This window comes from Anabas testudineus, chromosome 11 (genome assembly GCF_900324465.2).
Source record: "Anabas testudineus chromosome 11, fAnaTes1.2, whole genome shotgun sequence".
Lineage (NCBI taxonomy): Eukaryota > Metazoa > Chordata > Actinopteri > Anabantiformes > Anabantidae > Anabas > Anabas testudineus.
Window position 1 is genome coordinate 10,020,864 of NC_046620.1, and position 24,136 is coordinate 10,044,999.

Sequence of the window (24,136 nt, forward strand, 5' to 3'; positions counted from 1 at the left end):
TTAACTATGCTTGTTGTTTGAGCTGTGAACACTATGAGCCAAGGGCAAACAAAAGCATCTGCTTCACTGATAGTTTGGCAAGATTAAAATCCTTCCGCCCACACTCAACCTTCCTACCCCAGTACAGCGAAGCCTATGATCAACACCAACACGCCATCATCACATCTGGTACATCAACGCAAAACACCAACATCCACTTCGCAGGACAATGAAACGCAATGGAGAAATGGGAAGTGTCTCCTTGGCTCGTGGGAAAATGAAAGCATCTCAGAAATGTACCTGGCACCCACAAATCCATGTGTGTTAGGTAAAAACCACACGCTCAAAATGAACGCCCAAAATAAGTACAAGCAAAAACTGAAGGTCCTACACATCCATGGTCCGCTTCACATAGGTATTTTGACTTATTTATCAGACCAATGAGACAGACACAGTTGCAATCAGAATATTCAATCCATTGCAAATCAAACAAACATTATTTAAACAGCTCAACACAAGTAATATTACAAGTGGTTCCTCTAAAATTCAACACAAAATGCAATTTGAAATGGCCACTGCAATCTCAAAATGATTCAATCCCCTGAACAGAATCCCTCATTAGAGCACACATTTGCAAATCAGGTATTGTGTCAAGCACACAAGATGCAACTAATCAAGCCCGTGATTAATGAATCAAGATTACTTGAGACGGAACACATCAAATACCCGAACGGGCGTCGTGCCTGTGATTGCATGTCGAACTTTTTGTCAAGTCGAAAGAATGGTCAACAAATTTAAAAGATCATTGCCTTTCACAAACAAGGAATCGAATACTAAATGAAATGACGAGCTTGAGCACAAACACACTCCTGTTTCTATTTCTCAAATACACAACAAACAGACACACAAATCAGATTATTTCAAATGTGTATCATTGTTTTGAAGAAAATCCCCCTGTGTGTACCTGAAAGCTATATTAAATTTAACAAATTGAGCCAATGATTGGATTCTTGTATCATTCTTTATGATACTGTACTGTATCATAATTTTATTGATTTACACTTAACGAAAGTGCTCTTCTTGCCTAAACCCAATCATGCGTTCCAAAACATGGAACCTGTCCCCTGGTTGTTGGGAGACTACAATGAACTGTAATCCTAAAGTAGCTGAGGCACTTTCTTTTGTTGGCAACTAAGACACTGAATTTAAGTAGTTAAAATACAATTAACAATCCGCTGAAATGATTGATTCTTATTGACTTAGATCACATCCGATATAGCTGTAATTTCCACAGCACTGCTGTGCCAGTGTGTAGCAGGAATTGTTGTATTACAATTAGTGGCTGTCTTCATCACAGCAGAGATAACATCAGAAGCACACAGAAAAGGAGTTTTTTTTTTTTTTTTTTACTGTTTCCCAAAATGAACTGCTGCAAATCATATTCACCAGTTATCACAGAGTCAGGGAAAACTCTAGAGAATCCATTACCATCCATATCCATAGGCCAAATGACATTCACAGAGAGCTTGTAAACAAGTTCATGATGCTGCATATTTTTCTGTGGACCTTTTTGCAACACTAGGCCTTATAGGTTACATCAGTGACCTTCACAACATTTCTCTGGGGGGCATCAATTTTTAAATCCTATTTCTAGTGGCCCAAAGAATAATTTTGCTTTACCAGGCTATTGTCTAGCCATGTCTAGGCAAATTTACCCTCAATATCAACCCATACTTTTGATAGCCTTTGAAAAAAATTACTGCCATCTTTTGGGAGCCCGCCTTCATATTAGTTTGAGCCAACATAGCAGAGAGCAGAGGAGTGGAGGTGAGAAGGGCAGCAAAATGAGAGGACAGTAAAGGAGGTGTCGTGGTTTTTAAAAAAAAACAGTAACAGGTTATGCAGAAGACAGGAGAGGCAAAGAGAAAGAAGACAATACAAGAATGGGTAGAAAAGAGGAGCAGAAAGGGCAATTGGGGTGACAAGAGGAGCCAGGAGAGAAGTGGAGATGAGAGGTTAGAAGGTGAGGTAAGGAGGAGACAAAAGCAGAGGCTCAGAATTAAGTAAGAGAGGAGAAGATGGGAGCTGACAGGAGTAGAGAGGTGGAAGAAGAATAAGCGGAATGGAGAGACAGACACAGAGAAAGGAAAGCTATCAGGGGAGACTTGAGGGGGAGGAAGGGGGTTACAGCAAGAACAGACACTGAGTGGGACTGAGAAAGGCAGAGGAAGACACACTGAGACAGACAAAACAAACACTGACAGTTGCCACCTGTGCATAAAGCTAAATGTGATTATGAGATTCCTGAAATTTGATTAAAACCATGTAAATAAGTCCAAAAAAAAAAAACATCTCCATTTATTTAGAATGTGTAGGGTTCATTGTAGGATTAACTGTGTGGAGAACTGTGAAATTAGATGCAATATAGGAAGATTGTTCAGTAATGTAAACACACATAAGCCCAGTAAGCCTGTCCATCGGAGTTCTCCCAAGCTGTGCAGCTTGCCCAGTATGTGAGAGTGTCAATTTTTAGAGCTACTGTTTCATAGCTGTTGCAATGCTGTCTCAAATCTGGGCAAACTGCAGTATTGTTACATAGGAGCAGCTGAAAAAAAAAAAAAAAAAAAAAAAAAGCAGCCGAGGAGACAGACATTTGCATTTTATGAGGGTGGTTTCTGAAATGACTGGTTGCCTATAGGGGAAAAGGCACATGACAATTAATTCAGCAAGACAACATTGCATTAAGATGGGTATATTAAGATAAATCTTCCTCTGCTATGTAAACAGCTTAATCAAATTACTCGTAGAACCAAAGTAAGGTTTATAATTAGATTAGTGTGTGATAATTAGATTGTAGTGTTTATGCAAACAGAGTCACGTTATACACATTCAACCAAGATAAAAAAACAAAAAAAACAAATCCAAATAGGTCACTTCTACTCTAGGGCATCTTCAACTTTTGCACTATATCACATTAAAAACCATGACAAAGCTAAATCTAGATGATCTTATTTGTATTTGATGTTCTTTTTGTATGTTTTAACTGTCATCCCAACAATTGCTTGTGGAAAACCGAAACACAGGGTGAAAAATGGCTTCTGTTCTTGTGACGACTTCTTTACTTTAATGTTTTGTGGACAGTCTTTAGACTAAAATGTGAAATAGCCACTGTTTCTATTCTTCAGTTCTTAGGCTTTTTTTTTTAAATTATAGTTCCCTTCAAAGAGAATGAAATGTCGTTGTTGTAAATGCAGGAAACATTGTCAGACATTAATTACAGTGAGCACATGTCATCACTACAGGGGCAGTGTTTTTGCAGGTCATTGTTACTGGGAAGTGTAATTTGATATTTACAGTTCCCACAACAGAGCTGAACCCAAGGGACTGGGCCAGGGTTTGAGTACCACTGGTGTGCAGTTGGGGGTTAGGCCACAGCTAATTAATTCTAACATCACAAATATGTTGTCATTGTCATTATGTGTATTTAACCTAGCGTGTGTGTATCTGCATGTATGTTTGCATGCATTTAAGCCTTCTTTCTATAGATCTGGATGTATTTATGTCCTCGTCAGCCAGTGTAAGGCTAGCTACTGTAGGGTGCTGACATTATAATGTAATGTAATAATAATAACACCAGCTTCCTCTCCTTTCCTGTGTCCCTCTTCTCTCCCACTATCTCCTCCTTTTGTTGTCTCCTGATTACTGTGATTATACATGCACACATTCACACAGTGAGGAAAGGTGGTTTGACAGGAAGCGAGGAGTCACCTCGAATGGCAGTGGCTTCTGGGAAGAGACTAAATGAAAGGATTGAACAGACAGGAGGAGGGAAAGGAAGCAGTGGAAGGGGAAAAGAGCGAGGCAGGAAGAGTTAGAGAAAGCAACAGAGACAAGTAGTAGATTTTAACTTACATGATTTTAAGAATTCAAAGGCTATAAAATATTAAATATTCAGTTGTTGAGGACCAACTATTATATGTGCCAATTTGGGTCCAGACCTCATTTTATATTTACCTATTCTGATAGAGCAAAAATACACTGTAAGAAATGTTTGTAGAAATTACGGTAAAAAACTGTTAAATAGCAACAGTATATTACCGTTAAATGCAAAACAATATATCACAGTAATAGATACACTTTTTTACTGTTAATCAAGAAACAGTATGTAACTTTACTTTTTACTGTGAAAGTATGTAGAAAACACACAGTTTTACTGTTAAAACATAAAATTTAGCTAAAATTAATGGGAAAATACCGTAAGTCCACAAGCAAGTAAATATCGTAAAATTAATGGTATTATTTGGTTTAAATTACAGATTTTGTTGACGTATACATTGAAATTTACGGTTTAAAACCTTTTATAACTCAACAAAAACATTTTCTTTTTTCTACAGAAAGGAGATGTTAAAAATATGGTATTTATGTTGATTTTGAAATAAAATATATTTTTGCATATACTGTTATTATCTGTCATTTTATGTTCTACACTTGTAAGGCTTTAATGTGTGATTGAAAACTAAAACATGAATAATACATTTCTTGAAGAAATTAAAGTCATTGGTGTGGAAAAATACCAAATATCTCATGTATCAAGTTTCTGGAAAAGTTTGTCTTAATTATGTTGTTATTGGTTTTGCTGTTGACCTCTGACCTCTAATGTACCTACAGCACAAACTGGAAATATAATAGATAAGATTTGAAATGCGGCCCACACTGGGATCAGCCTCCATACTGGTAATGACCAGTTCCATTTATATCACCGTAATACTTAATACTGAAAACATGGTGAGTTACCGTAACATATGGTTTACTGGTTGTAAATGTATTTTATCTTATTTTATTTTCTCAAACTAACTGTGAACCACCGTCATTTAAAGACTAACAGACGGAGCACTGACGTATTCAGAGAGCGGGAAACTGTGGTTCAAATGTTAACGGACACTGAACAGTTGGCGCCGCTTCTGTCTGAGCAGCACCGCGGAATACAGCGTCTCCTGAATGTTACCCTGGAGGAGCAACGTGTGGAGGTAAGTTTGAACTTTAAAATAACGTTTCGGTCATTTTTCTTTTTAAAAGTTACGGTTATTGTAATTGACATTAAAGTTGAGGTTAACGACGTGTTCCCAAAACGTTATTTAGTTAACGTTTTTAACGGTAGCCGCTAGCTAACCTTAATGCTAATCTTACAAGTTAACTTGCTAGCTAACATTTGTCTTACATCTAACTGTCTTAGATGTATTTGTGTTAAACATTAATGTGTTTAGCTAGCTAGCTAAGTGTACAACAAAATGTGTAGATGTAATTTCTTTGATTTCTGCTTACAACATTGAAGTACTAAGTCCTTCACGGCAGACTTCATCGTAATGAACCACATTGTTTATTCAAGTGTTGAGCTGGTAGCAACGAGACATTTTGTAGATATAGAGCTTTTAAAGCTCACATTTAGTGGAGGCACAAGGTATCTGCTCTTGTTAATGTTAGTGTTACTGTTAGGAGGCAATAGCGCAGTACCAGTGTGAAAATGAGCAGTGAACTCTCCAGTAACAGGATCTACTAATGTTTTCAAGGTCAGATCTTCCTCTACTGGCCACATGTCACGAGAACATAGAGATTTCTCTAGCAATCTCTTTTAAGTTAAGTAAACTGCATTTATATTTAATATTTTTTATTTAAAAAATAACTAATATAAAAAATTATATTATTTGTTTAGTTGAGTCTTAGTTATCTGTCTTCAGTAACTTGTCTAACAAGTTGTTTTCTGGCTGCAGAGAGGATCGTGACAGTCCAGAACGTAAACATGATGGGCAACTTAAGTCTTAAAGCCAAACTGGTGCCAACATCTGCTTACTGTTCCAGTTTCAGAACACCCTTCCATGTCTCTTTTCCATCATGTCAACCCCAGTGATGTCAAGGCAAATTAGAGGTAAGCTGTGGCATAGTTTAGCAAACAATATGTAGATGCAAGCACAATTTCAATTTCATAGAGTTTATGTTCCTCAAGAAAACAGCCTCATCTTACACAGAAGAAACGAGCAGTCTGAAATGTGACTGCGGATTTTGTGACTGCTTCAGTGAATGTATCATTGTATTGTTGTTGTTGCATTGTACTGTTGATGTCTTAGTGACAAATATGTTAGTGTCTGTGTTTCACACTGATACTGTTGATAAACATATGACCTGTAAAACTATATATCAGATATCTGTGTTTAGGCATTATGCTTAAATGCTGCATCAATGTAACATTTGCTTCTGTTTTCTGGCTGCAGAGAGGATCATGCCAGTCCACGTCATACTTGACGAACGCGAATGATGACAAGACCTGTTCAAAGTTCCAGTTCCTGAACATCATTCCACATCTGTAGAGGACTTCAGACTTCATTCAAGTGTGAACCTTATGAGTTAAACACCGCTGATGTTTAGACAAATTAGAGGTAAGCTGTATTATTGCCCCCCTCATTCATGTTAGTGTAATAAAAAATAGAAAGATGCAATCAAAATTTAAACTTGACTCAAATTGATCTTTCTCAAAGCAACAGCTTCATTATACAGAAGAAACCAGAACTCTAAAGTATAGTTGTGAATTGTCTGAGTGCCTAAGTGGAAACATCTGAGTATTTATGCTGGTAATGCTGTTGATTGCTTGGTGATTAATATGTCAGATTCTATATTTTGCCCATATACTCATAACATGCTCTGCAAAACTATACTTCAACTTTCTATCACGTAAAATTCATTGGAACTGTGTATGTAAGGCTGTATATATGTGTGTGGGTATAATGCTTTTAATTTTGCTTTGTTTCTGTTTTCTGGCTGCAGAGAATAAACTGCCAGTCCACAGTGTGCACCTTATGGACATCTTGGGAATCTTCTAGAAGAAATGATGACAACATACATCATGGGTTCTAGTTTATGGAATATCACGTTCATGAGAGATTCTAAACCATGTTGAGCACCATCTTCAGTCATGTCTGACCTATTATTCATCCTGGGCAAGTGGCCACATTTTCTTATGATGTTTATATTGTTAATTTCACTGTACATTGACCTAAAAATACATGCTGTTTTTCAAGCTCTTAAAACTACTTTGTGAGTTAAATGGGCAGTTTACTGGATCAGATCAACACAGAATGCTTAAAGGCACAACCTTTACTTTTAATGATTATAGTTTGTTGTTTTACAATGTATTTATATGTTTATTTTGGAATTTATTATAAGTAATTGTTGACTGTAAAATCTATGCCAATCAGCTGTAATGCCTTATTTGATTTACCATACTTTTTACAGTAAAATTCTGACAACCACAGCTGCCGGTATTTTACCGCAACTTTTAATCTTTGTAATAATGTGTCATACATTGTCACCCTATTTTTTACGGTGAAATTCTGGCAACCACAGCTGCCGGTATTTTACCGCAACTTTTAATCTTTGTAATAATGTGTCATACATTGTCACCCTATTTTTTACCGTGAAATTCTGGCAACCACAGCTGCCGGTATTTTACCGTAACTGTGAATCTTTGCAATAAAATGCAGTGATGTTGTATACTGTTGTACTGTGTTTATAACTAAAAAAGAACTGTATCTAGGTTTACAGTATACCTGTTATTTTACATAGTTTACCTGTCAATAGATTTAACTATTGCAGTTATTTTTATAGTAAATTACCGTAAACAGGTAACTTAATTTGTTTTTATAGTAATTTCATGTAAACCAAAAAAGTTTCCAAGTATAAAATGTACGGTTTCTTATTAAATATACCGTAATGTGTCATACATTTTCACCCTATTTTATTGCGGTGAAATTCTGGCAACCACAGCTGCCGGTATTTCACCGTTAATTACACAGATTTTTTTTTACAGTGTACAGCATGGTGACGCTTCACAATATGATGTTGAGCTTATCTTTTGATGATGTTACAAGCTAAGTAAGCTGAGTTTTTCCTAAATTTAGTTCACAATATCTCAGTGTTAGGCTGCGACTGTGTTTTCTATCATGAAAAAAAAAAAGACTTGCAACATGCTGGCTCTGCCATCACAAGTATAAATTACCCAACAGATGGTAAGTGTTTTAAACAGGGTATAGCCCTCCATAATAAACAAAACTCAGCTGTCTCTGCCTGGGAAAACTAGCCTATATTGTTTAGTTTAGTTTTTATTTATTTAGCAGTAAAAATTGTATCAACTCTTTAAAGTAGTTTTGTCACAGCTTGTGCACCACATGTTTCGTAGAATGCCATACTCGATGTTCTGGGCCGCCCACGTGATTTTAAGCAGCAGATACAGTCAGATATAGTCATGAGATAAAATATGTGGTCAAACGTGGACACGCAGATGTGAACATTGACCTTTCTACAAGATTTTGGAATCTGCCTGCAGGGATTTGCTTCTATTCGGCCGCAAGAGCGTCAGTGAGGTCACCGTGTTGGGTGTTAAGGCCTTGCTCACAGTTCACTGCCAAGGTGTTCAGTGGAGGTGATGTGCGGGCTTTCCACACCAGATGTATGCCTGTATGCTGGAACCTTCCAGGCTAGGGTTGGGAGATGTAGCCTCAAAATGATATCACAACATTTTAAGGGAAATTCTGAACGTCATATTTATAAAGTAATGGAAAAAGAGATATATTGAAGAGGGTTTTTTTCAGCGAATGCACCTTATAGACAGCAGCATTTATTAGTGCAAACAAACTAAAGGGCATTTTCCAATCTTTCTTTTCCAGTGAGCTGCTGTCGTTGACTGTGTTTGCATGCACTCAAATAACCAGGTTACTCGGAGAAAACAGCTGGCTCTAGTAATCAGAAAATGGAGTTTACGTGCACTGAAGAAACCTGTTTACTTGAAACCCGGTGTACAGCTATCTGATTTCTCCTCCATCTCAAACTCGTTTTGGAAGCCCATCTGTAACCTGTTTGTTATACACATGTACACTTAGGCTTGGGTTTTTGTCCTTGTTGTGCACACAAGGGAATGCAAATTGTAAATGATGTCACGTGTCAAAATCTTTTAGTAGATTAACATTTGTACTGGTGTTTTCATGGAAGGTAGGTTATGAAAGACTTCTATTATTGTTTAAAGCTATTAGGGAAGAAGTGATTCTGACATGTCTGTGGTCTTAAAGGTTAAGACCTAGTTACTTAATTTACAGGATTATAGACTATAAATGTAAAAAAAAAACAACCCTCAAATAAAGCCCACAACCACATTCTCATGATGTATTTTAGCTGTCAGCTGTCCATCTGAACAAGCCAGTTTAAAAACACCTTGCTGCTGTATGAACAGGCAAGGAGGAGCAGGGTGGAGGAGAGAAATTTAGATGAGATAAAGGGAGGGGGAGGAAGAGACAGAGCAGGGTCCTGTTGTGAACACTGATTACTCTCTGCCCACTTGAAATTGATGGAGAGTGACACAGCAGGCATAATGCACGATCACATAAGCACGTAGACACACATAGAGGGTGTATCCAAATAATCACGTGCACCCAGACACACACACACACACACACAGAGGACTTCTCCATCTCTGTATACTGATTGATGATGACTCCACCTAGACAACCCTCAACCTAACACTCATGCTGCGCATGTGTGCACATTTCTCTGTGTGCATGCAAGTGTGAGAATGACATGTTCGTGGGTGTATGGGGGTGTATGTGTGTATGTGGCAGTTCCCACCTGTCTTAATTAGAGGGGGCTATTAAGACGGATTGCCTGATTAAGTAGCGTTCCCCTACCGTCTAATGAATGGCCACACGCACAACCAGACAGAGTAACATACAGACATAAATGAACACAAAAGTTAGAGTAGTGTACCCGTCAAACCGGTATAACCACTGATGTTAGGATTTTGCATGTGCAAATGTAAAAACATTTATTACACATGAAGAAGAAACTCTTAACCCCTTCATCTCTCAAGTCAGATATTAAATGTATTTTTAATGCAGGAGTTTGAAGTAAGAGCAACAATATAATGCCACAAATCCTTATTTCAAGAAAGTTGTGACTTCTAAATATTCAGTTCTGTCTAATTGTCTCCAACAAAAGTATTAAAAAAAAGATTTATTTTTTGTTTTGTAAGACTTTTTTCTGTCTTATTACTGTCACTATACTTGAACATTGTAATATTAGAATTTCCTTTGTAGAAACACATCACCTGGTGTGTCATTTAGTTTTATTACAAGCCCCATTTGAGGGAAAAGTTGTTATTTTTACCTGAAATGGGAGAACTAAAACCTGTTAATTTGTCAATTTACTTGAACCAGTATTTTTCTGACAAAAGTAGAACGAAAAGATTTTCATTGTTTTTACACAACTATTAAGTAGATATGAGCACAGTTTTCATGTGACGTTGACATAGAAAAGTTGTGGGAGTTCTTTATAATATCTTAACAGAAGAACAGTTTTCATATCTCATCATAATGTAAAATATAAAATCACATACCGTTGAATTGAGATATGTTTGAACACTGCATTCAAAGTTGACCTCAGTGTTGAATAAATAACACTTCTATTCTGGTCAATTGTATCATTTTGTAAAATTGGTTTATCCAGAAATCAAACTCTTTAAAATGTAACACAGCTTTCTGTGTTTTGTGATTACATTCTGCTTAAATGCCGAAATGAATAATTAACAAGATAACAGATGAAACTAATGCACTTCTGTCAGCTTATGTGTGTCTTCCTCCCTCCCCTCCCTGCTTCTCCTGCTCTCACCCTCCATGTCTCACTGCACCTCCATCAATCTTCTTTATTTGCTCCCACTCTTTTATCCCCATACTGGCAGTGGAATAGCTGGTTTGTATTTCCGTGGAGGAAGAGAGGCATAGAGGATGGATGGGAGGATGGTAGACAGAGAGATGGAGAGAGGGAGAGATGCTCTTTTGGTCTAGTGTATTTAATCAATTATGTTCTCTTGCTCCCACTGGCAACTCTCCACTTGATATTCTCTCTTCTCCTGCAGACACACACACACACACACACGGACACTCACAAATGGCCACACACTCACTCTCCATCTCAGTAATTATTCTTTCCATTCTACCAGGTTGCAGTTGAAGATGGAACACAGGGTTTGAGTGTAATTTCTTCAGTGTGTTTACCTTGTAAGATTGATGACTTTCAGAAAACGATATTTGTAATGTGATAGCCATTGTTGGTGGTTGATTGCTGACAAAACTCCTGTGAGGTTTCAAACACTGATTATAACACATTTTCTCCCACAGGAAAATGCTACCGTTGGGATGTGCTTTATAGAAAAGTGCTGGGTGACAGGGAAAATTACCAGAGCAAGTCATTTCCTGTGGTTCTCAGATGAACACCCATTCACTTCATTTACGTCACTTGAGTGTCTAAATACCTGGGGACCAAGGGTTTTATCCGAATTTATTACCAAAATGATGCTAATAAACTCTGGTTATTGCAACCAGGTGACTGCTGTTCTTTAAACACATTTAACATTTTCCTTCCTACCTTCGTGAATGTGATTATTTCAGCTGAACAGTATATTCTAGTGAAAATGCTTCATAGCTTGGTACTAACGACGATGGCGGGTGAGCAGAAAAGTTCATGTCAAGACCGACATATATTCCAGCTGTGGGGATGGTCCATATCGTCTTCACAAAACCCAGCATTTTACGATATTTTCATTGATACAGTACTCAGTAAGCCTGGCTGCGCCCAGCATATTTTACACCTGTGTGTCAAATCACGGAGTCAGGCATTTTCTCCATGGTATTAAAAAAATCATTGGACCCCATCTCAAAATGATCTATAATATCTCATGGCTGCTCTAAAGTGCTTTTATAGCAGGTATCCTGGGAGAACACCTAACAGTCACAGACAGAAGCCATCAGCATAGATGAATGATTTAATAATGCATCACAAATTGTGCACATGGGGAAAACCAACCACCTCCTCAGCAGCTCTGAAGCTGATGTTTTTGCTGCAAGTTAATTTCTTTTACTTTAATTATCCATGTATGTAGCTTCTAAGCACACATGGAGCTTTTTTTCTCTCTGTGCGTTTGTATTGTTCCGTGTCATTGTCCTTCATGGACATTCTTGTCTAGGTGATACATACGGTTTCTCCTTCAGACAAAGAATTCTTGGGACCAAATCTATAGTTTTAAAATAGTTTTTGTTTTAATAATATTTTTTGATTCAATAATATCTGAATTTCAGTTGGTTCCACCAGTGGCTTCATTAATTTCGGTTTAGTGTTTATTTCATGCGCTAAATTCTTTTTTAGTTTTTTAGCAGCCATTAATATTTTTGTTTTGCCTTTAGAAATAATTTCAGTTCTGTTTATGATAGTATTTCAAAATCAATAGTTTTTGTGTTAGTTGTGAAGTAACACTGCTGGGATTCCAGACTGGTGACCTTTTTAGTCGCCTGCTTGTTTCTCTAACCTTCCAGCTACTGCTGCAAGACAAATTTTTCTAATTATCCCTTCATCCTACAGCTTGCAATTAAGTACTTTCTGAGCGTGCAGTTCAATATTTTAACGTCTCACACCCACATGATCTTTGTGTAGATTTATGATATGATTCCTAATTTGATGTTGGAACAGGCTGAAGATGCACACACTCTACCGTTAATGATGCATCACGGAATTAAGGGCTGTGAGCATGAAGGGCTAAAAATATCAGCATATTTGTTTTCATATCAGTATTCATTATGATATTCAGTCAATTCATTGTGTATAACTTAAAATTCACTTAGGTTGCCTGTACACTAAGGCTGGGCATGTCTAGTGTGTCTAGTGTCAAACTGTGAGGATTTGAGGCATGAAGAAGACATATGCAGCAACTTTCGGTGCGGTACGATACGATTCACTTCCTAATCACGATGCCATTCAACACGATCTTGCAATTTTGTTACGTATCTAAACTATTAACGCTGTGCCCGTATGCTGTTATTGCCCCACTGCCAACACATTTCTACCCCTTTTCTACATCCTTATCTATATTTAAAGACGTTGCAGATGCTGACTTGCCACGTTCTTCACCTGTACCACTCATGTGTCTTTTGAGGGAGCATTCCTGTCTTTGCATTTTTTGCCTGTTCCTGTTAAAGGTGCATAGCATAGTATTAAACAGAAAAGTCGAAATATTAGGCAGTGTAGAGCAAGACATAAGAAGTGAGTGACCTGTCCCCGGGGACGTCTGTGATCTCAGGATATGATGCACATTTTCTCAAGGACTCGACTGGACATTTATTACACTTATTTGTTCCAAGCTGAAGATATTCTTCCGAGTTCTTTGTTTTTCACTTGAAAAGGTTAATCTATTTTTGCGACTTGTAGATCCTCGTTGTGATTCTGTGCCTCGTGTTACAATTATTAGGTATGCATCATATCTTCTGTTCACAGCAGAGACTGCCAAGGCAGCGGTTATTGTCCAGCAGTTCTATTATCTGAACCTCTTTCATATCATGTACTGTCTAGTCTCCGTCCAGTTAATAGACTAGTTCAGCATTGATTTGTCATAGTGTATTCAATTCAAATTTCCCAACACAAGGTTGGTACTGCAGTTTAGAAATATACAATATAATGTGTAATTTGATGACTGAAAAGGATAAATAGGGATATGGTAAGTGTCTGTTTTCTTTAAATCTTCATCTGAATCTGAATCTTTTTATTTCTCAGTGCTGCTAACAGCAACCACTGATTCCAACTGAAACATTTACCTCATGATATGATATTATACATTGTTATATCACTAGAGAGAATGGAAAATGCAGTAAATCATGATGTTAAGTACCTACTAAGGATGTTTTCTTTGTTAGATGTTCACCTTCATTCACAGCTGTGTTATTATATTGGTATGTTGGCATTATTGTATGTAAAGATGTGATTGATGATCACAGGCCCAAATACACACTCTGTGTGTGTGTGTATGTGTGTGTGTGTTTGACTAATAGCAGACATCAGAGAATCTTACTGATGTAGGGCACAAGGTGACCCTCTCTCTGTCTCCCATATTCGCATACACACACCAAACCAATACACACAAAGACACACTTTTGAAAATCCTACCTCAGCATTCTTGTGCTCCACTTTTTTTTTACTGCTGTTTTTAGAGGGTATGGGTGCTGGATAGCAGTGCATACAGTACACTATAATGCCACTACCCATGAGCGTGTGAGCATGCATTTGCGTTTTAATGTGTGTGTTAGTGTATTAAAGGACTGCGGGGGTTAACGGCAGGGTTTTGCAGAAGCAGAAGCAGACAGGCAAACGTGAGAGGGCATCCACATACTTTACACTGTTTAGGCGTGAGTGCACCTGTGTCTGAGATGATATTACTAAAAAAAGAATAAAAAAGAAAATGCAATGAGGGAGAAGCACCACCTGTTGGTCGACACTACAAGATGAAAGCACCATACATCAAAGGACAGATGTATAGAGGAGGATTATTGCCAGAAGAGATTGCATTTGAGCTGCAGATATTTGAAGTTGTACAAGACCAAGGGTTTTATTCTCCAAGTGTCAAATGCAAAGTAGTCACCTCCTCTAAGGCCAGCAGTGATCCAACACTCTCCACGTTGCCAACCACAAGAGCCTTGTTCATCTTCTCAGCCAATTATCCTTCCTACTTGATGAAAGAGTTGCAAATTGGGTTACATCTCCTAGTGCTGTGTGCCACGAAAGCCTCCATGTATTAGCCTACTTCAATGCAAAAAAGCTAATATTGTTAAAAGTGGTAATTGCAGCCTGACAGCTTTGTAGTTGTTTGAAACCCTGTCATGTTTGCATATACCAGTCTATTAAGTATAATGTTGGTCCTGTAAATAGTAGTGGACAAAATATGAATGCATACAGAAAACATCTGTGCTCCTGTGTTTAAAATAGCCAAAAGACCTTCAGAGTTGGCCTCATGCAACACTTTGCCTGCTCTTTATGGGCCTATTGTGCTATAGGAGTAGTTGAAGAGTTGGTAACAGATATGTTCTAGTATATATATGTGTGTGTGTGTGTGTGTGTGTGTTCTATTTCTCATAAACGTTTTTTTCTGTTGTTCTTTCAGGTTGTCAGGGAGTAATGTCCCCTCTCCCATCGTTAGCAACAAGAACTGGCTCCGATTGCATTTTGTGACTGATAGCAACCATCGTTACCGTGGTTTCAGTGCACATTATCAAGGTAAGATGGGTAAGATGTGATTACATCCACTGAGGCTGGCATCTTAATATAAACACTTACACACAAACACACGCCCACACATCCATACAGTAGGTGTTTTTTGGGATAACCATGACCTCAAAGACTGAAAAGTTTCTCAGACATTTACATAGTGCTTGTTTTGTATAAACTAATTCCTGTATAGGTAGACTATCTACACATCTCCTTGAGTTAATGACATTTTTCCAGGGTTCTGTTGTTGCTGCTTTGCCATTTTCTTTGTTCCTTTTTTTTTATCTCTTCAGATTTTTTTCTCCTTTACAACTGGCAGTTTCTCCCCACCATCTTGCCTCTAACTCCCTTTAATTATGCTTGTTGACTCCGATCTTTGTGTCTCTTCTCGACTACAGTTCCTCTCATTGTCTCCATCTTTCTGCAACTCTTTATTGTGTAGTTTTCTCTTGGGCAACTGCTTATAAGTGTACAGTTAGATTTCTTTGACACAAACTCTAACTGGTGGAAAACGCTTAGAAATTCATTGGCAATGTCCGTGTCTCCCAACAGTGATAATGAGAGCTGAATGTTTGGAACAACTGCACAGGCAGCCTGGAACAGTTAGGGTTTATATTTTACACTTTACTTGTTTTTCATACTCTCTTATGTTTCCTTTTAGTCTCAGATCAACTTTGTGTACTCTTAAACACTGTTGACTCCCTTTTTGTGAGTCACTAGTACATGGTGCATGAAGTCAGTTTAAAATCATGAGATACACAGGGCGTGGGGCAGGGTTTTTGGTATTTCCATGGCCAGAGACATGTGGCACACTTGCAGGGCAGTTGGAAACATGGTGTGATTGACATATGCCATCAGTAGGTGTTTTATGAGCTGGCATCAGTCGTGGTCAACAACTCAGCTCCTGATCAACTTCAGTGAGAATACTGGGAACACGTTGTGTAAGTGTCTTTATTGTAAACTTGAACTAGGGTAAACTGAAGTCCCACATTTCAGTGAGCCTTTCTCCATGTGTCATTGACCTGATGTGGGCATAAATTGTGGTCATGCTTGACATCCAAATTGCACTGTGTCACTTGATTATTACTGACTCACTGTGCCTCTAAGCACACAGTCAGGTTCACAGCAGGTCACCAAGATACCGAGCAGACTAATGCGAGAAGAATAAGGTGTGCATCTATCAAAATTGCCAAATCTTCAGAGCAGCGGTCTGTGCCATATGCTTTCTTCAAATTTGGACGATGTTATTTTTTAATTTGTCAGTTTTTGTATCCACAAGCAGCTCTGCATTCTTCATGCACACTATTGTGATGATTCATTTCCACAGGAATTCTGATCATTGGCTTATTTTTGTAGGACTTCTTTTTTTGTACAGTACAAGTCAAGACAAGACAGACAAGTCACATCTTGGAAACTGGCTGAGGTAGAAATAAATAAAGTTGCCCTCAGCAAATGTGGATATTAACAGTATTTAAGCAGAAATATTGGTATAGTGTATATGGAAACTGCATTGTACAGTCGCTTTACCACTAATTTAAGACCTCAATTAATGTTTTACTTGTTCAGCAAATCAATTCCAGATGTTTTCCTTTTCAAAAAATGTTTAGTTCCCATGAAGATTACAGACATTAAAGGTTCCTTTATGACCACATGAATTATGTACTGTATGGCTGCATGTGTTGCTTGCAGAACTGTGGTCAATTAAGTTGATTAAGTAATTAAAACTGCATTAATTCAGTGGCGATTTTATATTAACGCCACATAATTTCCCAATCTGTGGGTTTTGATTAGGTTATTAGATTGGATGTGACCATATTTGACACCTCACAGGAAATATCTTATCACTATAAAGTGCCCAGTTAAGGCCAAAAAATCAAGAGGAATGGCTACTTCAAGGCATTTTATCAAAGTAAGTCAGTAAGTTAAACCAGGTATTAGCCAATAATCAATAGACTTACTAATGGTAAGTTTTAGAGAAAAGCAAGTTGAAGTCATTAAATCTCATCCTTGTCTGATCTCTCATTTCCCTATCTGTCCTTTGCCCTGTCTTTCCTTCCCCTGCTCTTCTTCTTCTCCCAGTTTTTCCCTTTATCCTCTCCATCCTCTCCTCACATCTTTCCTTCTTGCTCTCTCAGATATTTTTCTTGACGGACTGATTGACAGCCTGACCACTCCTCTTGAGATTTGCTTTTAATCTGTTTAATTGATTTTAATTGATCTTAATTAGTATAAAAGGTTAATCAACATGTTAATGAGGGGTGTCAGTTTGATAGGTTAGTTGATTTATTAGTAGAGGTCTTAACAGGCTTGTGATTGATTGGCTACTTCCTGTCAGCTGTCAGTCATCACCATTACCTTAGACATTAACAGCAAGGCACAGTAGGTGGCTGACATATCTTCTCCTAAGCAAATCTTAGTTGTTAAAGCTTCTCACTGAGTTTATCCTCAAAACATTTATTAAATATTGTCATGTGGATCAAATAGGGATCATATGAAATCAGTTCAGGCAAATGAATGCATTATCGATTAAATTAAAGTAAACTTAGAACTGTGTTTTTAGTTCTTTTAACATATACTTGTTAAAGTATCTCAGGACTTATTAACCTTAGAAGAGTGAATAATTTAATGTTATTCCTTCGTTTCCTTGTATATGTTTATTATGCTCTGTTCTGCTGCATTTATAAATGTCTGTCCCCTTCAGATTTACTCTTTAATTAGCATAGTTAGGGTGTTTATCAACTCCACTTTATTATAAACAGTTCCACTTAATGGCATTCTGCTATTTTCTTACTTGGACTCTAGTACTACTCTGCGAACCATATGTTGTTCTGGTCTACCCAACTCTGCTTGTCTCTAGGAGAGTAAATCACGATGGCAAACCTCTTGGGCAGGGTTAGTTTAGTTTAGTGGCAAATACTGTATGAAAACAATTCCAAATTTGTCTCTGAGAGACTAAATGAACAAATCTGCTTTGGCAGGGTTAGTTTAGTTTATAAGACTCTGCTATGAAACCTCAGAGGGGGACATTTGGCTCTAGGTGCTGCCAGCTCGCTGGACAGACTGTGTGTGTGTGTGTGTGTGTGTGTGTGTGTGTGTGTGTGTGTGTGTGTGTGTGTGTGTGTGTGTATGTGTTTGTGTGTGTGTGCGTGTGTGTGTGTGTACGTGCGTGCATATGTGTGTGTGTGTACGTGCGTGCATATGTGTGTGTATATAAGGTCACCCACTTGGTTCATTAAAACCTCCGCCTTCTGCTGCTGGCCAAATTATGAAGTTCTGAATTAATAATAATCTCCTAATGATTTATTTCCAAGTTTGCAGAGAAGGCGGGGGCAGAGAGGCAGCAAAAACAAAGAACATCACAAAGGAACAACAGAGAAACAGAGAAGAGAGGTTGGGAAACAGTGAGAAAATAAATCAGAAAGAGAGATGGAAACCAACAGAGCGCGGAGGTGGAGGTCATAGTGACAAATTCCATGTGTGCGTTGTCCACTTGAATGTTTAATTGATGCTTCGAGATGATTTATGATGGCAGCCTTTGCTATAGGTTTAGCATTTAGGGTAAACTATTAAAAGGAAAGCAGAGTGAGTCATAAATGATTACAGACAGTGTTTAATTTTATTTTTCTTTTTAATCACTGTTAAAATATTAATACATTTTATGCAGTAATGTTGGACTCGTTGTCAATGTGCCATCTTTCAGCTCATTACTGTCTTTATAGCTACTGACTATTAACACTTTTAATTGTACTTCCCTAATTTTTCTGCTATGTCAACATTTGTGTGCTTTACAAAAAGCTCATGTGAGCATATTTCAAAGTGTAATTCACTGTAGAGGTACAGGCCAAGATGAGATCTGAGTTGTGTGGTCACAGTGGCAACTGCTGTGAATTGACTCAGTTCCTGTAGGTGCAACATGACAATTTTTCAGCAAAGATACATAAACAAATTTATGTATGATAAATGCTTACTTTTTTCTTTATTATATTGTTTCTTAACCCCATCAAGTACATTAATTAAAATGTGAAAAAACATACAAATCACAATTATACTAAAGCCAGTTTCACATATTGCTGTGGACAGTGTCTGGAGAACCAGGTCCCACCATTGCCTGGAGTTGCTGTTTCTCACCTGGAGCAAACAACAGGAGACTGACTCCATGTCAGATGCGTTCTCACTTGGGGAAGTAGTTTGTTTGATTTTGGCAGAGGTGATGACGTCAAACAAAATGTACACAGAGGAACTTGGAGTTTTGTTTAAAGCACACGGAAGCAGTGCCAGTAACACGATTAGAAATTACACGTTATGTCTATAACCCTTGTTTCCTGATGGAGAAAAACATGACACAGCAACAAAGACAGTGGTGAATATTTCTCATATATTCTAGTGTTGTGCTGAGGGGCTCGACTGAAAAGGAACGCCCACCCGCTCACTGTGAATTCTCCAAACAATTACTTGCTGTATTTGCCCATGGGCTCATTACCAAGACCAAAGGGAGCTGGTAGGGAAATGTTACTGTTTACTGTAGGGACCTACTGACTTGGACATTTGTGTTCCCACATACATCTCCTCTGGGTAATGTCTAGAGAAGTTCAGGATTCTAGTCCATGTCTGAAAACCGCTTAACATCTCCCCTGGATGGCATTGAGGGTGCTTGGCACTAGTAATGGTTGGATGATGCCGCAGTGGAGTGACATAGGCAGCAATGACAGCAGAGCACCACAACAAAGTATTTTAAATATCTCTTAGCTAGGCTGATTGTTTGTTGAAAGGGAAAGCCAGCAAACAATTCTCAGTGAAGTCATATCTGAAGACATAACTGTTCCCAAACGTAATGAACAAATTAGAAGGATAATTGCCTTTGTGCATGTACCTTTGCTAGACTCTTCATTACAGCTTAACGCCTACAGTGCAGGTATTTACACTGTAGCAGGTAATCACTGTAGATTCTTTTTAGTTTTCACTTTCTTGTAACTTCTACATACTGTATCTTATTTATACGGACTGACAGGACCCTGAGGGTTACAGCCATCCTCCAGATGTGTGATGTGTGTGTGAAGGTAGTGTACTCTCAGCTGGATGGAAATGGGAATGTGTTTTCTATGTTCCTGCCACAGGAACTAAATCAGTGAATTTACCCTTTAAGTGGATAAACTTTTATCACTTTCAGAGTTGTTACTTGGCTTTCCCTACTCCTTACTATTTTTTTATAACAAGAATCGTGTGTACACTTGAGTTAGCCTATGTGCCCCATATTCAGTCAGCCACTGGTGCTGTAAGTTATAGTAATTAAGGCTAAAATATGCATAAAATATCAAAATATCAATTTGTTTCCTAAGCTTGCTAAACATTGATTATTCACAATAACTAAGCACAGGAGGCATGTCAAGGTCTGGATATCCGGGCATGCCAAAGTGGTGGGTTTGGGGCTCCTTTAAGAGTGATATCCCTTTTGTAGAGTAACTCCACCCCACTTCCTGAAGTTGACGGGTCTGTCTGACTCATTGTTTTAAAAGTTCGAGTAGTAAATCTGCGTCTGTTACCCTTGTAAACTGCACTGTAAACCGCAAGAATAGAACAGTTAAATGTCAAGTGATAAAGAGGGAAATGCCAGTGTAATTAATTAAGGATGATTAATGGTTAATTACCGATGGCTCAATGATCATTTCATATGTGTATGAGTAAAAATGATACCTACATTTATTTTAATTGATTCTGCATTATATTCAATTAATAATCAATTAATTAGATCCTCCCCTCACTTTATGGCACTTTAATTCCATAGATGAATACATAACTCTCCCATGTAACATTTTTACCATGGTATCATTTTATTTAACTAATTTCAAGTCTGTACATAAATGCAGCCATTCAGTATCTACTAGCGGGGAGTCTAACTGCAGTTCACAGAAACCAGTAGCATTCCTGAAGTGTAGCTTTCATTCACCATAGACCAGTTAATCAGAATTTTAGTACCGTGGCACTTACTGTAAGTAGCTTGGTTAACAGGTGAAGGCCTTGTGTGTTTACTGTGGTTCCTTCAGTCAGCCATCCCATTGACTGGTTGCCAGAGGTTCAATTTACTTTAAACTGATCTGTTTACTGTATGTTTAAACAGTAAGAAATCATGTCCGGCTATTATTAATGAACATTAACATCACAGCAAGTGGAGGTGGAGGGGGCAGAAACATAAAGGTGGAGAGTTACTGGCAATGCTACAGACAGTAATATCACCGTTTATATGAAAACAATATGAATAAAAGCAGAAAAGGAACTATACCCTGACTAGAATCTCCATGGCTACTAAATTTGTTAAACAAACTTAAAAGAAAAAAAGTGTGAATACTCTATGTAGCAAACAAAAAGGAGGGTGAGCTAATGGCTGAGAGGTTGTGATTCAGCGAGAACTGCACAGGGTCATCTGAGGATGCTTGTTCCGGCATATTCTCTCTCAAATATCTCAAATATAGATTATTTCTATAAATGTAACTCTGAAATGCATAATGTATAGTGCTAGTTAAACAAATATAGCTGAACATTTAAAGAAAACTGCATCATACATAGCTGTATATTCAGGGGCCTTGTATCCACTGCAGGTAGAGAACAGTCTCATCTTTTACATGTATTAAAACTAAACCAGTTCATCAATTTCACTATACACTGTATCTGCATATTAATAAAAATGAATTAATGGAACAGATTCACCTTTTAGTTATTAATTGTTTGCTCAAGTTGACATTCACTGTGTTTTATTTCCAAACTATTTATTTGTACAGAACCCCTTTTCATTTTTCAACTTGACATGTTTGTACCTCTGCTGGCAGTACTTCCTCAGCAGTCTACTCCTCTAGTGGTCTTTTACTGCATTTCACAGCATATTTTGTGTTTTCACACTTTGAAATGGAGCAGAAGTCCAGGAGTATCACACTGTGATAGCAGGTGCATTTTCAAGGTGTTGCAACAGCAGATTCCAAATAAAAGGCAGGTTTCCACTCTACAGAACCTTCCTTAATGAGTTCACAATTTTTGCTGTCGTATTATCACTACTGAGACTTGTATATTTCACATTTGAGGCACCATACTTGGAGAAAACTGTTGACAACTGAGACAGCCTTATAAAAAACTGAGCTGGTTTAAGGTTTAATATAAATAAAGTGGTGGCTTAAATTGTGCGTAGCACCTCTAACTCAATAGGCTCCTTCAGCATCCAAAATGTAAAATATATAGAAAGCTTTTCCCCTACAGAACAAACACCATAAGCATAATTAAAATGTCAAAAGTTTACACTGACCCCTACTAAACAAATTAAAACACTGATGCTCTCCTGCAAATTGGTCCAGTTGGTTCAGCTCTAAATTTTCTTCTAATTAGATGATCTGCAAAGCCCTCTCCAACTTTTCATTCACGGTCACTTAAATTTAGCCTTTTTGCCCCTATTGTGGCTTATATGGCTATGAGTATGTCGCTATCATGCATATCCCATATGCTTTCACATCTCCGATACTATCTATGTTGCTTTGACACAATTTGAAAGCAACCACATGCAGAAATATGTGAAAATAAGATAAAGACTAGTTCTAGATGTGGAGTACACTTACTTCCTCCCTTGTAACTAAAACATAAAATCTTAAACAAGGATAAGGTTAAGCAAATGCAGAAGGTTACACTGATTAGATGCTATGTCCACATTCTTCTTTGCAAAGACCAACTCTGCTCTCTCTCAACACCTGGCTGTGAGTGTTTGTTCTGTGGATTATGTTGCCGTGTGCGTCGACACGTGTGTCTGTGTGATAGCAGTTTATCTGTGTCCTTACACACACGTGTCTGGGTGTTTGTGCACTTACAGATACTCGTGTATCTGCTTTCCATGAAATGTGATGGTATCTGAACGTGTCTGCCTCATGTTTAAATGAGCATCCCGCTCAACCTTAATACTATTGTGACATAGGAGGATGTTAGGCATGTAACTGATGCCATGACAGTCTAAGCTGCTACCTAATCACAGACATGATTGTTTAAGACAGTGCTCTACAGAGCAATTACTGTATGAAAATACATTCTCCTAGAACGTTAGTTTGTCTGGCATATTGTAGTGAGAAAATTGTAAAAAAGAAATTCGAGCCTCATTCATTAGATGTCACTTATTGTACTGTACTGTCCATTATCACACAACAATATGTGCAAGAGAGCTGTGCGCACACCATGGCATTTTCTCTCATGAGTAATGAAGCCATGAGCAACACAAATGTGACAGCAGTAACTTCAACAAATCGATGCAGCCAGCAATAACACATATCCCATATTTGAAAAAGACTTGTGTTGTATGAACTAAGTCTCCAGAATGCTGCTGTGCTCTGCTCTGTATATTTATTTATTTATGCTCTGTTTATTTAGAAGTAAGTGCGTCTTCATGTCCCTATTTTAGGTTGATAAATGGATCAGTTTATGTGTGTGTAGGTGTAGGTGTGTCTTTGTTTGTTGTCTATGCATGTGTCAGGTATGAACAATCTCTTCCCTTTCCCTCTGGCAGAACCTACCAATCACACCCCTCCATCATCTCTCTTCATTACGTATTCATGAGTTTCTGTGTCTGCAGGGCTGTGATTGGCTCTTAATGAACAACTGACGGCATTATCAGTCAGCCAGTGCTAGGGCAACAAAATAAGTCAGTCAGTACAAAAGCAACACCAGTCAACCACTGGTACGGAAACATTATTCAACTAGAGCTGAGAGACAGTATACCCCTCAGGGAGGTTGACATATTGGATATCGTTGACTGCATGGTACCTTTGATACGACTCTCATATTGTCCCAAATCTACTTGTGATCAAGTGCACTCATCTTGAAATGCTAATTGCCTTGGATAATTACATCCAAGGAAAAAGAGAACATTTAGCACATTTGGACTATACTATTAGGTTTTTGTGTAAATAAATTTCTAATTCCTTTTCCTTGTCAGCCGTTGCTTAAAAGCCATTAGTCAGACTGAGTATGGAGACACTGCAGGCCTCAGGGGCTTCATATGAGCTCATAAATCTAT

At 37.9% G+C, this 24,136-nt stretch overlaps 1 protein-coding gene and 1 long non-coding RNA gene across 2 annotated transcripts in view; both read left to right on the plus strand.

Annotated features, from left to right (window-relative positions):
- The window catches only part of csmd3b (CUB and Sushi multiple domains 3b), a 274,055-nt gene that overhangs the window by 137,138 nt on the left and 112,781 nt on the right, over positions 1–24,136 (plus strand). The window contains exon 6 of the mRNA XM_026349411.1: positions 14,996–15,108. Coding sequence (XP_026205196.1) covers positions 14,996–15,108 — 113 coding nt within the window. The remainder of the gene's footprint in view (positions 1–14,995; positions 15,109–24,136) is intronic.
- Positions 4,674–7,761, plus strand: LOC113154963. The gene is made up of 5 exons (XR_003298081.2): positions 4,674–4,764; positions 4,857–5,006; positions 5,547–5,902; positions 6,246–6,410; positions 6,796–7,761. It is a non-coding gene; the product is annotated as an uncharacterized LOC113154963 (long non-coding RNA).